Source organism: Mixophyes fleayi, chromosome 2 (assembly GCF_038048845.1).
Source record: "Mixophyes fleayi isolate aMixFle1 chromosome 2, aMixFle1.hap1, whole genome shotgun sequence".
Classification (NCBI taxonomy): Eukaryota; Metazoa; Chordata; class Amphibia; order Anura; family Limnodynastidae; genus Mixophyes; species Mixophyes fleayi.
Window position 1 is genome coordinate 267,901,427 of NC_134403.1, and position 14,064 is coordinate 267,915,490.

At 38.6% G+C, this 14,064-nt stretch overlaps 1 protein-coding gene across 5 annotated transcripts in view; it reads right to left on the minus strand.

Annotated features, from left to right (window-relative positions):
* Positions 1-14,064, minus strand: part of LOC142138983 (polymeric immunoglobulin receptor-like) — an 85,564-nt gene that overhangs the window by 44,171 nt on the left and 27,329 nt on the right. For 3 of the 5 annotated variants that reach the window (XM_075196175.1, XM_075196176.1, XM_075196179.1), the window contains one exon: positions 2,574-2,685. In XM_075196175.1, the coding sequence (XP_075052276.1) occupies positions 2,574-2,631 (58 nt within the window). In that variant the 5' untranslated portion in view covers positions 2,632-2,685. Of the gene's footprint in view, positions 1-2,573; positions 2,686-11,917; positions 11,980-14,064 lie in introns of all 5 variants that reach the window. The other 2 variants (XM_075196177.1, XM_075196178.1) reach the window with 1 other exon arrangement.

Here is a 14,064-nt window from a genome sequence, read left to right on the forward strand (position 1 = left end):
GTAGTGCCCCAGTTCATATTATTCCACACAGTAATGCCTCCAGTTGATATTTTGCCAAATAGTGGTACCCCAGTTCATATTACTTCACAAAGTAGTGTCCCAGTTCATAATATGCCAAACAGAAGTGCCCCAAATGATATTATTCCACACAGCAGTGCACCCAGTTGATATTATGCCAAATAGTAGTGCCCTCAGCACGGTGTATTTTACATAGTACATGTACAACCCACTGCACTGCTCCATCCAGAGGTGGAGATATTTAGGGAAGAAAGGGAGGGCGCCGCTGCACCGTTACGTCTTTTGAGTCACTGAGTGACTCACTCACTGACATTGACAGATCATCGGAATGCCGGTGGCACTGGTGATTTTGCTGACAAGCACGGAGATTACGATTGACATTACGATGTACAAGAATAAAAAGAGTCAAATGTCTACCACTGTATCTGCTGCAAGAGGCAGTGTTTCTTAGATTGACTCTCATTTGAGGATTAAATGTTTGAAAGCTTGAGCTACTTAGAGAGTGAAGGGAAAATTAAGTATTTTGCTGACCATTTCTTATATATCTGATTTGCTGAAGTTATCCACCAATCAGATACATTAAAGTGAAGGAAAGATTTCTATAATCATCAATTCATCAAGGATAACATCAATTTTCACTGTGGTCATAGTAGAGCAAGAAGAATGCCAGAATCAATGAAGGTTCCCAACCATGGCCTTATCGGTGTGGAGTCTGTATGTTCTCCCTGTGTTTGCGTGGGATTCCTCCGGGTGCTCCGGTTTCCTCCCACACTCCAAAAACATACTGGTAGGTTAATTGACTGCTATCAAATTGACCCTAGTGTGTGTGTGTGTGTGTATGTGTGTGTGTGTGTGTGTAAGGGAATTTAGACTGTGAGCTCCATTGGGGCAGTGACTGATGTGAGTGAGTTCTCTGTACAGCGCTGCGGAACTAGTGGTGCTATATAAATAAATGATGATGATGATGATGAAGGTTATTTTATATATAAGACAATGTAGTAAAGAATGGAGAATGGAGTAAACAAGATGTAAAAAGCTTGTTGGAGCAAGAATTAAAGCATACAAATATATGAATAATTGTGAGAGTGACTGTTTTTTTAATTTTTTTGTCGATAGATATAATGTCTGTCAAAGAATTCAAATTCTTTAATGTTAAGGTGACTGTTCCCAGTAAAATTTTCAACTGCACTTAACTTAGGTTCACCTTGCACATTCATAGAACTCAACAAAGGAGGAATAACAGACATGGAAATATAATGATTAATTCAGAAATACAGTCTTTACTTAAATTAGGCTGTCAAACAGGTACAAACTGTTTAAAAATTCAGTGTAGAAAATACCCCAAAAAACACTCTCCAAAGTATTTTCTTAAGGGGAGAGATTTGGACACCCAGATGTGGTCCTCTATAAATATTTTCAAAGCAATTCAATCAAGACCATTTATTTGTCCCCCAATATGCCCATAATTACTTAAAAAAGCACATAACATTCTTTGTATTTAAGTTATATTTTAAAGTGTTTTTATGCTCCAAATGTTTTTTTTTATTGTTGATAATAATCGAATAGAAAATCACAATATAAATTAACATGAAAGAAAATATAATGCAGGTTTTGTGGTTTAAATGGTGGACGTCAAATGACTCTCCTCCTATAGACTTGTGCTCCCTAAGGCAGTGGTGCTATTGAAATGCATTGTTGTTGGAAATACTGTTTCATTAGTTTTGTGGAGTACCCAGATACCATTTCTGCTCACTGGAGAAATTATCTATTTAATGAGATTCATGTTATCCCATATGTGTATTTTTACTCCATTATTATGATTTATTAAAAATGTCTTGATTGTTTATAGTATTCATTTGTTCTTAACAGTTCATTGTGGATACATGTAAACTACATATGTCAATTCTAAAAAAATACATCTAAGATATACTCACTTTACTTTATACGCATATATTTCTACTTACAGGATGTGACTATGATGGTAAATTTAATAGAATTAAACGTGAAACAGGATTATTTGTAAGTCACTTTTAGTCATCGTTTCATCTAAGTCATCTTTAGAGAATAACCTTTTCTAAAATCAACTTTTCTGAAAGAGGAACGATGAAGGCTTTTATTAGCTTCAAAGCTGCATGAACGTTAGAAGGATTAAAGTAATTTTACACAAAAACGCCTTTGTTATACATAAGGATTACAATCATTGGCAAACAGATTTAAATGAAAGTAGAATATTCCGCCACACAAAGAGGATATATTTTTTGCAGTAGTAAATAATACTACTATATAGAATATAGCAAAAATGCTGTCAATAAATATAGATAAAATTGGAGCCATACAGTATAGCATTACTAAAAATCCATTAATTACAACATGATTTATTCTTCATATGACCCCATAGGCTCTTCTAGTAATGCACAATCTTTTATGTCCAATAATATCTTTAGATTTTTCACATTTGGTGAAAAATGTCTCACTAGTAAATAATAAAACCTTAAATTTAGATGCAACTTTCCTTTTGTTACTTTCTCTTGGTTTGGTTATTTTGGATGACTTACCAACATTGTGGATCTTTAGGAGATAAATCAGGCCAAACAAAAACACTGCGGTAGTCATCGCAGTTTCGGAAAACTCCAAACCAGTTATGTATTCTTCACCTTATAATTATATCTGCAGTATTGACGAGAAAAAGGTTAATAGTGAAAAGCTGGATATGGTGTTAAAGCTAATGGACAAATAGTGCATTGAAAGGTTCTGTCAACATGTGGAAATAATTAAAGGTATATCAAACATACATTGCATAATAATGGATGATATTTCCAAATACAGAAGAGGAATGACAATTAAAATGTTTACTTATTACTCATAAGCCAAATCAGTGTTTGACACTAGTAATGGAGACTCACTGGAGATCATAACCTTAAGCCTAGTGTCAGCAATGTATGACCTATGAAATCTTAGCTTGGGAAAGAGTCACAAAGGTATAGAGATTCATGCATACAAGCACCATAAGGTCCATTAATCATCCATGTCTTAAAATGATCTGTACACGGAGGCTCGTCTGTGCAGATTTGGCCTATTTTCCATTAGGTGAAAATGTAAATGAATGGAATTTGATAGGTTTACAATGAAAGTAGTAGGAGCAGTGGCGGTATGCCATGCCACCGTATATACCCCCACTTCAACCGGTGGTTAGATCCCCAATTCTATCAGAAAGTGATTATAATTAAACAATGGTTGGAATCTGTTTAGAACTACAAGACTGCTGTCAAGCGATTTTCGGTGCTTAATGTGGATTCCTGTTTTTCATGGTTATAGTTATTTACTAATTCAGAAACACAAACTTCAGAAGCAAAATATATCAATATCCAGATTGTTATGCTTAAAGTAATATATGTGTCAGTAACATTGTCAGCCATTTTATATGTTATTTAGACTTTTTGGTGTGTCTTCTGTGTTGTAATGTAATTACTAAAATTGGGTGCACGCTCTGCAGTTGTGATATTTAGATAAAAGTCAATCATTAGGCTATTACATCTATTAAACTAGAATTAGCTACATATTTTTTTTAAATTCTTTTGTATTGGAACAACACATTTACATATACAGATGTACAAAACAAGATGAAGTTTTTTTTTTAATACAAAATATTAATAACAGAGTATACATTTTGTGTTATAAATTTTTAAACTATATACATTTGTAACCATTCTCTTATATTACCAGTTGTTGTGTGTGCTCAAATTTTCAAAATTAAAGGAAGGGGAAGGTGGAGGGAAATAATTGAGCTTTACTAAAAATGTCCCCTTTAAGGGGAAAGACTGAACTTAATATTTAAAGTATTGTTAAAAGGCCATGATATTGGGAGTAGGGAGAAAGAGAGGGAAAAGAGGGGAGAGGAGGGGTGTTACCAGGTCAGGTAATGCTCAGCCCTGACCCTTGGAACATACGTCATGCAGTATATATATGTAACATTGCAACCCCACCAACACTTCTCATATTCTCATAAATAACGTAGTAGTGACCATGAGGTTGAATCAAATATCTTCATGATAGTGTTTTGCGTTTCCCCTGACAAAGATTCAATATATGGCCCACATTTGGGATAAAAACGTTCCACGCCTTTTTCAATGTCTGGAATAGTTGCACTCCTATCAAAATAGGGGATCTCTAATAACCTTGACTTCACATCACTAAGCACTAAGCAAGGGGGAGGAATCTGAAATCCAGTTTCTTAGGATGAGTTTTATCGCTATAGTCACCAGAACTGTCAAAACTGTTTTAATGTTCATCTCCGGGAGGTCTGGTAGCCACTCACAAAAATCAGCAAATAGTAAGGCTTTGGAGAACTTTCTCAAAGTAGTGTGGAAACTAGAATTTATAAACATTATGACCTTATCCGAAAACCTTGTTATCTTTCTGCAATGTCATAGGTTGTGTATCAAGGTAGCTTCATCACATTTACACTTGGGACATCTGCCTCTCTCATTCAGTACCATATGTTTTAACTGATGTTGTGATATATATGCCCTGTTAAGAGTTTTGTAGTGTAGACTGCTAAGGTCAGTGTTTTCATTATGTGATCTAGATGATTTAGTCGGGGCCCTGAGTCAGACAACTCTGGTAAATCTTTTTGCCAAGCTGTCAGCGTCTTTGACCACAAGACATTTGAATCAACCGTTATTAAAACCCTATAAAGATATTGGATTCTAAATTTATTGGTGACTAGGAAATGTATGAGAGATTCAAACTCATCAGATTATGGAAGATGTAGTTTGTTTTGGGTGATGATCATAGCATATTATCTTGCTGGTAAGTACATGTAAAACGGAGTGTTTGGCAGATTTATTTTTTCTTTAAGCTGCTGGAATGTATATAAGGTTTCTCCGGGGTCGAATATATCATTAATAGCCAAATTCCTTTCATTTTCCATGCTAGGAATGTGGCATTATCTAGGCCAGGTTGAAAATCCGTATTGCCCCAACATGTCATATATTTAGTGTAGACAGTATTGCAGCAGTAAGACTTGGTGATTGTGGACCACGCTTTGTAAGTATTAGTGAATAATATGTTTTTCAGTATATTAGGGGGGATGTAGCAAGGCGGCCCTCGAGTAAGGCGCAAAAAAACCTCTTCCTCCAGACCTTTATTGGTATATATATCTGGATCCAGAAGCTAGTCCAAGGTATATCTGAACAGAGCTGATCTTGAGAAAGCTTCGACATTTGGGTACCAAATCCCTTCATGTTTTCTATCTAGAGTGAGTTTTACTCAGGTTATCCGCGGTTTCTTGTATTGCCATAAAAATTGTGTGAACATTACGGTACATGCATGAACATCTGACTTAGTGATGCTGATCGTCAACATTTGGAGTAAATACTCTAGTTTAAGAAATATAACACTTTTGAGTACTGCTTTCCAGGCAAAGAGAGATAAAAGCAGTTTTTTCCAATTATTTAAAATAGAAGCTATGCTTGCCAGAAGTGGAGAAAAGTTTTTTTAATATAAATTGTGTAATTGAGGGGTGATGTAAACACCCAAGTATCTAAGTTTGTGTTTCAAGATTTTGAATTGGGAAACAGTCGTAGGGCAGCCAAGGATATGCTGGGAGACCGATATGGACATCACCTCAGATTTGTGTACATTTATCTTAATATCTAGCAAAATAACCAAAACTATATATGATGGCTACGATGCTCGGTATTGAGACCCCCATCATCATCATCATCATTTATTTATATAGCGCCACTAATTCCGCAGCGCTGTACAGAGAACTCATTCACATCAGTCCCTGCCCCATTGGAGCTTACAGTCTAAATTCCCTACTATAGACACACACAGACAGACAGACAGAGAGACAGAGACTAGGGTCAATTTTTGATTGCAGCCAATTAACCTACCAGTATGTTTTTGGAGTGTGGGAGGAAACCGGAGCACCCGGAGGAAACTCACGCAAACACAGGGAGAACATACAAACTCCACACAGATAAGGCCATACTCCAGTGACAGTAATCCCCTTTAGAAGTGGAATTTCGGCGTACAACATATTTAAGACACTTTGGAAAAAAGGCTTACTATAGATATTTGGGGCATATATATTACACAGAGTATAACGTGCCCCTTCAACCGAAATATCTAAAAGTACATTTCTCCCAGCAGGGTCCACAAACGTATGATGTATATCAAATTGTAGCCCCTTCCGAATTAGTATAGCAACTCCTCTGGCCTTAGAATTGTAAGATGCGGATGCTAGTACTTTCCAGCACAGCATGTTAAGTTTCGCATGTTCAGAAATTGTTAAGTACATCTCTTGTAGAAACGTGATGTCTCTATACTAGAGTATTTTCCTATATTTTATAGGGGAGTTAATCCCACCTACATTCCATGAATAAACCTTAAGAGCAGCCATACGTAAGGAGACACATCAGCGGTAGAATGAAACAAACCTTGTCAGGGCACCTTTTTAGCTGCATAGGATTAAACCGGTACCTCCCTACATCCCCCTTTGACCAGTATACATAATTTTGATATATTGTAAGCAAGAAGTTTGGTAATTTCTGTAAGCTAAAAAAAAACACATGAATAATGATTAAAATAGGGGAAGTGTGTAAATTAGGGAACAAAGAGATAAATGTGAATGCAAATAATATTGATCTGTAACAAAACATTTGAAAATATAGGGACCACTCCAGGTCATGACATGTGCCCTCCTTCAAATAGTGGGGAGTTTATAAATCTAACAAAAGGACAAAAGAACAACCTTATCTTTGATTATATCAACAATGAAGATGCTATACTCCATGTAACTAAAGAAATATAGTAACTAGACATGAATTACTCGGTAATACATATTAGGAGGTTCAAATGCTACCACAAATATCAATCAACAGTTTGTACCATATAAATATGAAAATAAATATAGCTTACAGAAATAACATTGTATATGGTATATGTGAGAGATATATTTAGATTCCACACATAAAACATCGTATAGAAAAGCAAAGCAGATGTAATGAGAAATAATTCAAACAACATATATTTAGTCTATAGTTACTGTATTATGAAAAACATATAAACTATATTATCAAAATTCAAGGCCACTAGGCAACGTGCCATTACCTGACCTGGCAACACGGCAGAATGTAAACTTAGGATTCTTGAAACTCCAAGTCCTTTTTATAAAGTTACTTGACACTCAAAATTTCCTTGTTAAAGGCAGAGTTATCTATAAACATTCAAATAGTAAGTAGGTACTTGCCAAAATTTGATAAAGTTTGAAGCCTTCTTCGCAGGCCAATGGGGCTATTCTAACTAGAGATGAGCGCACTCGGATTTCTGAAATCTAGCTAGTGGTGCATCTGTAATAGCAGAATCCAATAAATGGTCAATATTTCCTGCTTGATAACTATTGGCACTGGGGCTTTGATTGCAACATGGACACCAATAGCGTGTCTTCGGGGGATCATAAGTCAGGTAAAGGGGAACAATGGGCCAATTGGGTGGATGGATGGTATTAACAACTGAATAGAACATTAATAAACTAGCAACATTATCCAGTTAATGGCTGAGAGCTAATGAAGAAATTGTCACATTTGTGTTCCAAAATTAATATTTAATCTGTTCCTTTGATTGCAAAAACATTTAGGTGTTGTCGTTGGATGGTGCCTCGCCGGTTAGACCATCCTATTACATAAAGATAGAAAGGTCATTATCAATAATTCTTAACACATATTAAGATGTGGAAGAAAAGCATTTATATATTTGATATTTTATGCCTGCTTGGAGTATTCACACATATAGCTCTCCCACATTTCAAAAAAATATTTAACTCGGGTTTCCTTTGCCTGTGTGGCCTCCAGTTAATCCTCTATAAATATGTAAAACATCTTTTCCTTGTCCTCGCTGCTGCACTTATTGCCAGATAAAGCCTTTTCCCACCTTTTGAGATTTTATGACCTTGTGGGATTATTCCCAGGATTATTCACTGTGGTGTAAAGGGGAGAAAATTAACTAGCTCTTCCATGGCAAAATTTCTGACTTTAAGCCAATCCTCACTAAGGGTCATTCCCGAGGCAATGCTTCTTCATGGCATCTAAGGCACTTATGTAATGGAGATAAGTCTATTAAAAATCTGAGATGACGGGATAGATATAATCTGTGAAATGTGTTAATTAATAGTTTAATATACATACTTGCGGTATAAGGCAGCTAGATTCATACAGGGCTTCGAGAACGGTATCTACCGACTTCAGGGAAGTGGTGTAGCCATTGAGTAAGACCTGATGTTGTGTTATCGCATCCTAGGCGATCGCTAATAAAATTGTGATGAATAGTACTGTCTTTGAGTTGAGGAGATTTCTGGGATAAAGGTGTGTCCAGGAGATTCTTTGAAACCTGATCTGAGAAAGGCCTGATAAAGCTGCTAATGTAATGTTGTGCCAGGAAATAGACAAATGGAAAGGAGCCAAGATAATTGTATTTTTTCACAGCCTGTGTGTGAGAGAGAGGTCGTCTGTTCAATTTATCTATTAAAACTTCAATTGTGTTAATACCTCTTTCTTTCCAAGCCGCGAAGGGGTAGGATAATGTGCTCTCCTGAAAATCAGGGTTTTGTACTAAGGATTCAAATGTTGTTTTGTGGGTGTTTAAAAGTGATTTGTGCCTGATTATGTGGCATATTTTGAGGGTAATCTAGAGGAGGGGGTTTTCTTTAATGTGTCAGGGTATTTTATGACCGGGGAGATGAAGAAAAGACAATAGGTTTATATTTGAAGGGAAGCTGCTCTCCAGTAGGGTGTCAGTATAGATCTGAGTATCATGCAGCCAATCTCTAATGTGGTGGAGTATAGCTGAATGATTATAGTGTGTGTCATATAACTGTTTAATGTACTTTCCAATAAAAGTAAGAGATTGCATTAGGGTGGGGGTAGACAAATTATTTTGCTTAGGGCCCTGAAAATCCTAGAGCTGCCTCTGACAGTTTAATACTTGAATGCATCTAGGTTTGCACTGAGATGGAAAAATTAGACATCAATTTGCAATTTAAATGAGCTAGTGGGTGTGAAGATTGCTAGTATATAGGAACGCTTTCGCTCCGTCTCCCCTGCTGCATTGATAAGGCAACCACAGCACCATCTTTTGTGGTCCAGTGAGGAAACAGGAAGTGAGGCAGAAGGACAACGTCTGTGATGAGCTACTGCGCATGCGCAAACGCTGAAACCGGAAGTGCGCACTTCCAGTCAGACCAACGTATAGAACGGACGCAGCATCAGTAGCTGCACCACATATATTAGAATTCCCTAAAAGGCCCTCATACAGTGACACTAGGCACCCTGCACAATAGGAGAGCCTGCAACATACCAAGTTACCAACTATTGTGAGTACCTGCATTTTGTTGTTATCATCTTTAATAAGCAGAAACCTGTTTAAGTTACAAAACCATTGTGGCTTAACATCCACATTAACACCACTGAACACCTTTATCAACATCATAATGTATAACCAAAAAAGATGGCACAATTAGGTGTTCCCTGTTTTATGGGTGAGCACTGTCGAAGTCAGCAAATTGGATAAAGTTATTTCAATTAAAGTCGAGCAAACTTGGTTGTCTTTGTCTGAATAGGTGCGTACGGTACGCTACGACGTACATGGGCACGCTACGGCGTGAAAGGGCGTACGTATCCACTACACGTGGCAGCAACAATTATTGGTCTTTTACCATACATTCGCACAAACACGCATACTAATAAAATAGTACACATTAATGGTAGTTGCAACACATAGTCAGTTATGTCGAAATATAGTAGTATTTATATGTTATATCAGAGTTACATGCATATTAGTGAAATACACGGAACAGGTTGAAGGAATCACATCATGAGTGGTATCATAATGAACCTCGTTACATATCCTACTGTTTGGTTCACTCTGCGAGGGAATTGCAGAGTGCATACACAAGTTATGAATGATAGGGAATTATGAACTACTTAAGACTAAGGAATCTTGGCGGGAAGAGCAGAGCATACCCCCTGCAGAGATGACCCCCTCCTTTGGATTCCTTTGTATGAACTAGCCAATGATGACGACCCCTGAGACCTTCCTGAAACCTGGACCAATAGATGCAAGCTATACCACCTTCATTGTATTACTGTATTTCTGTGTGTATATAAGCAGCAGCTTGTGATCCAGTGTTCAGACATCTTGTCCCCAGACTTCAGGATTGAATGACTGCACTGGATCCAGAGCGCCTGCTATAAGTAACGGCTGTATTTATTATTACTTCGCTAGAGCATATTATTCTACTTATTGCGAATAAATCTTTGAGCGTTAGAAACACAAATCGAGGTTCGACAATCGTTATTGGTTAGCGACAATACGCACTTAACAATTTGGGAGCTCGTGAGCTGTGGAGGTTTCGTTGCCGACGATACGGAAGACCAACGGATTTCGGTTCCTCAACAAAGGGTGGAGACGCGTCATAAACGGGTAAGAACGCATTGTGTTCAAAACCTGAAATTTACTCTGTGTTGTGAAACCGAATGTCCGTTTTGCATTATCTAGGGCACGCTAACTAGAACCTAGGGACAAAAGAGAAAACTGTTTCTTTTTACTGTCATTGTGCGTTTTAACTGTATTGCATTGCTTAGCGTATGTGTATTTCCTGCTGTGCGTACGCGAACTTCCGGTAGATTTGCCACGTGGTTAAACAATCGTTTTGATAGTTATTATACATGCATAGTATAATTACTTGTGAAAGCCTCTGAGATATTATTACAGTTGTTGGGAACTTTTGATTTTCTGCGCAGAAAAGGTGTATAGTGTGTGATTTTGTAACTTAGATACACTGTTTATTATTCATTGTACTCAGTTGCTGTCTGACGAGGCGGATTGCCCAACTGAAGGACGGTGTACAGGGCAGGTATACCGAATGCGAAAACCGGGTTTTCGCAAAGCGCTACCAATAGATCGCAAGGTTTGCTAATAATTAGTATTGGTAGGCAGTGCGATCTAACCGCATCTTTAGTGCGAATTGGTGAAGCAGCTAGGAGGAATTATATTGGAAATGCTGGTTGATTGTATCGACTTTGTTCTCCCAGTTATAATAAACTCAACAGATTTTTGTGGTTGAGCCAGGGTATCGAGGAGCTGATAGCCCTTGGGGCCCACAGTGATATTTCTGTATTAGGGATCCTCGCCCTAATACAGGCTCAGCGCAAGTATGAGAAAATGGCTGAGATAGGTGAGAGTAGCGTGATCACTAGGAGTGAAAGCGTTCTAAATCTAGAACCAGCAAATCCTGTAGTGTCCCCTGAAGTCAGTGTACCAGAGGGTGCGTACCCAGTCCACACAATATCAGTTCCCAATTGGAAACCGGATAAGGATGGTGTAGTTCCTTTAAGAAATGTTACAATGCATTGTCCCTGGACTAGATCAGAATTACGTTCCATTATGACTGAATTCCCAGATCCTAGAAAAGAGTTGGCTAAGTGTCAGAAATTTGTTAAAGACTTAGGAAATGCCCACGAACCAACCAATAAGGATTGGCGTGTAGTGTTGAGGGCGTGTCTTCCTCCCAATACTAACATACAAAAATTCATTGAAGATTGTTTGTTGGAGGAAGATGACACCTTGACTGATGAGATTAACCAAAAGAATATAGAACAAATTGTCAAACACTTAGCCATCTATTTTCCAGTAGTAGTAAATTGGAGTAAGATTTTCACCATTAAACAAAAGGATAGTGAAACAGCAGCAGATTACTTCACTAGAGCTATAGCAGTGATAACACGGTTTACTGGGATATCCAACATAAGTGAGGACCCACATCACAGAGAGGTAGCTGTAGGAGTACTGATGGATGGCCTTAGAGAAAAATTAAAGACAAGAGTACAAACCACATTACCTAATTGGAGAGGCGTCACGGTAGATTCTCTTAGGGAGTCTGCTGTGGAGCATGACAAAAACCTTTTTAGAAAAAGGGAAGAGAAAAGTGATAGGTTAATGACGGTAAGTATACAGGCTCTAGAAGGGGTGCACACACGACCACCAGCATACAACCCATATAACAAGAAACCAAAAGTGATCAGGTGTTTCAATTGTAACGAGGAAGGACATTACATGAGAGATTGTAAAAAGGAAAGACTCAATACACAGAGGGGTGGGTCACATAGATATCCTCCAAGGAGGGATTCACATAGACTAGAAGACTCACATCTACCCGCGCATATTACAGCAGCGAATACACTCTACTGTTATAAAACACAGTCCATCTCAAGTAAAGGGGATGTTGCTGGAAATACCAGGTTCCCTATGGACCAGAGATGGACAGGACACTGGACTGATGGCAAACGTAGCCCCTGTCATGGTCAACCTAAAAAGTGGTAGGATAGCTCCAAAAATCCCACAGTATCCATTAAAACTGGAGGTGGAACTAGGGGTATATCCTGTTATTGAGAGGCTGTTACAACAAGGGATTTTAATTCGTACAGCCAGTACAGCAAATAGTCCCATTTTCTCTGTGAAGAAGAATGGGGGGAGGGGCTATAGATTAGTCCAGGACTTAAGGGGAATTAATAAAGTCGTTGAGAGCCAATTCCCCGTAGTGCCGAATCCAGCTGTCATCCTCATGCAGATTTCACCGTCTGCCAGTCATTTTACTGTCATTGATCTATGTTCTGCTTTATTCTATGTCCCTCTTCATCCTGACTGCCAATACCTTTTTGCATTCTCCTACAGGGGAGTGCAATACACATGGACCAGACTACCCCAGGGGTTCATTGACAGTCCCAGTATTTTCTCCCAAGCCTTACATGACTGTTTGCAATCCTTTCAACCCCACAATGGGACTGTTCTAATTCAATATGTGGACGATTTATTGTTGTGCTCTGATTCTTTTATGTCATGTTTACATGATACTAAATTGCTGTTGCTTCATCTTTCACAAACAGGGCACAAGGTGGCAAAGGATAAATTACAGCCATGTCAGACTAAGGTCAAATACTTAGGACACTGCCTCACTAAGGGGCTAAGACACCTGACAACCGACAGGATTGAGGCCATACAACACATGACTCTGCAGCAGAGTCAGAAGCAGATTCATACTTTCTTGGGGATGTGTGGATACTGTAGATCCTGGATCCCAGGTTTTTCTATTCTGGCATTACCATTGCAGGAGCTAGTCTCTTCCTCAAAGCCAGAACGTGTTGTACACACAGAAGAGTCAGAGCAAGCGTTCATTAATCTTAAAGACAGTCTGACTAAAGCACCTGCATTGGGAATACCTGATTATGAAAAGCCTTTTGAGCTATTCTGTACAAAAGCTGATGGTTGTGCAGCAGGTGTCCTCGCACAGAAACATGGTGACGCTAGCAGACCGGTAGCATACTACAGTGCACAATTAGACAATGTGGCAAGATCACTCCCAACATGTCTCAGAAGTGTAGCAGCAACGGCCCTTCTGGTAAGTAAGAGCGAGGACGTAGTATTAGGATATAATTCAACTATCTATACACCCCATGCTGTATCAGCTCTGTTAAATTCAGCCCAAACCAGACATGTTTCTTCAGCTAGATTCACAAAGTGGGAACTAGCCCTGATGGCACCCTCAAACATCACCATCAAATGATGTAGCACCTTAAATCCAGCTACATACCTTCCGTATGTGTCTCTAGAGACACAAAGGGTGGGAGGTGAGGAGACCCTGGTTGATGATGAGTTAGGCAAGAATACTGACACGCATGACTGTATGGAACACCTGAATCAGACCTTTACTGCAAGGCCCGACATACGTGACACCCCCTTAGAAAATGTAGATTTTATGTTTTATACAGACGGAAGTTGCCATAGACAGACAGAGACAGGAGAGCTATGTACTGGTTACGCTGTTGTAGACGATCAGGATGTGGTAGAAGCTGGACCCCTTGGTCCACCTCACTCAGCCCAGGTGGCGGAACTAGTAGCACTAAGGAGAGCGTGTGAATTGGTAGAGGGTAAATCAGCCAATATATATACTGACTCTAGGTACGCCTTCGGGGTAGTGCACGATTTTGG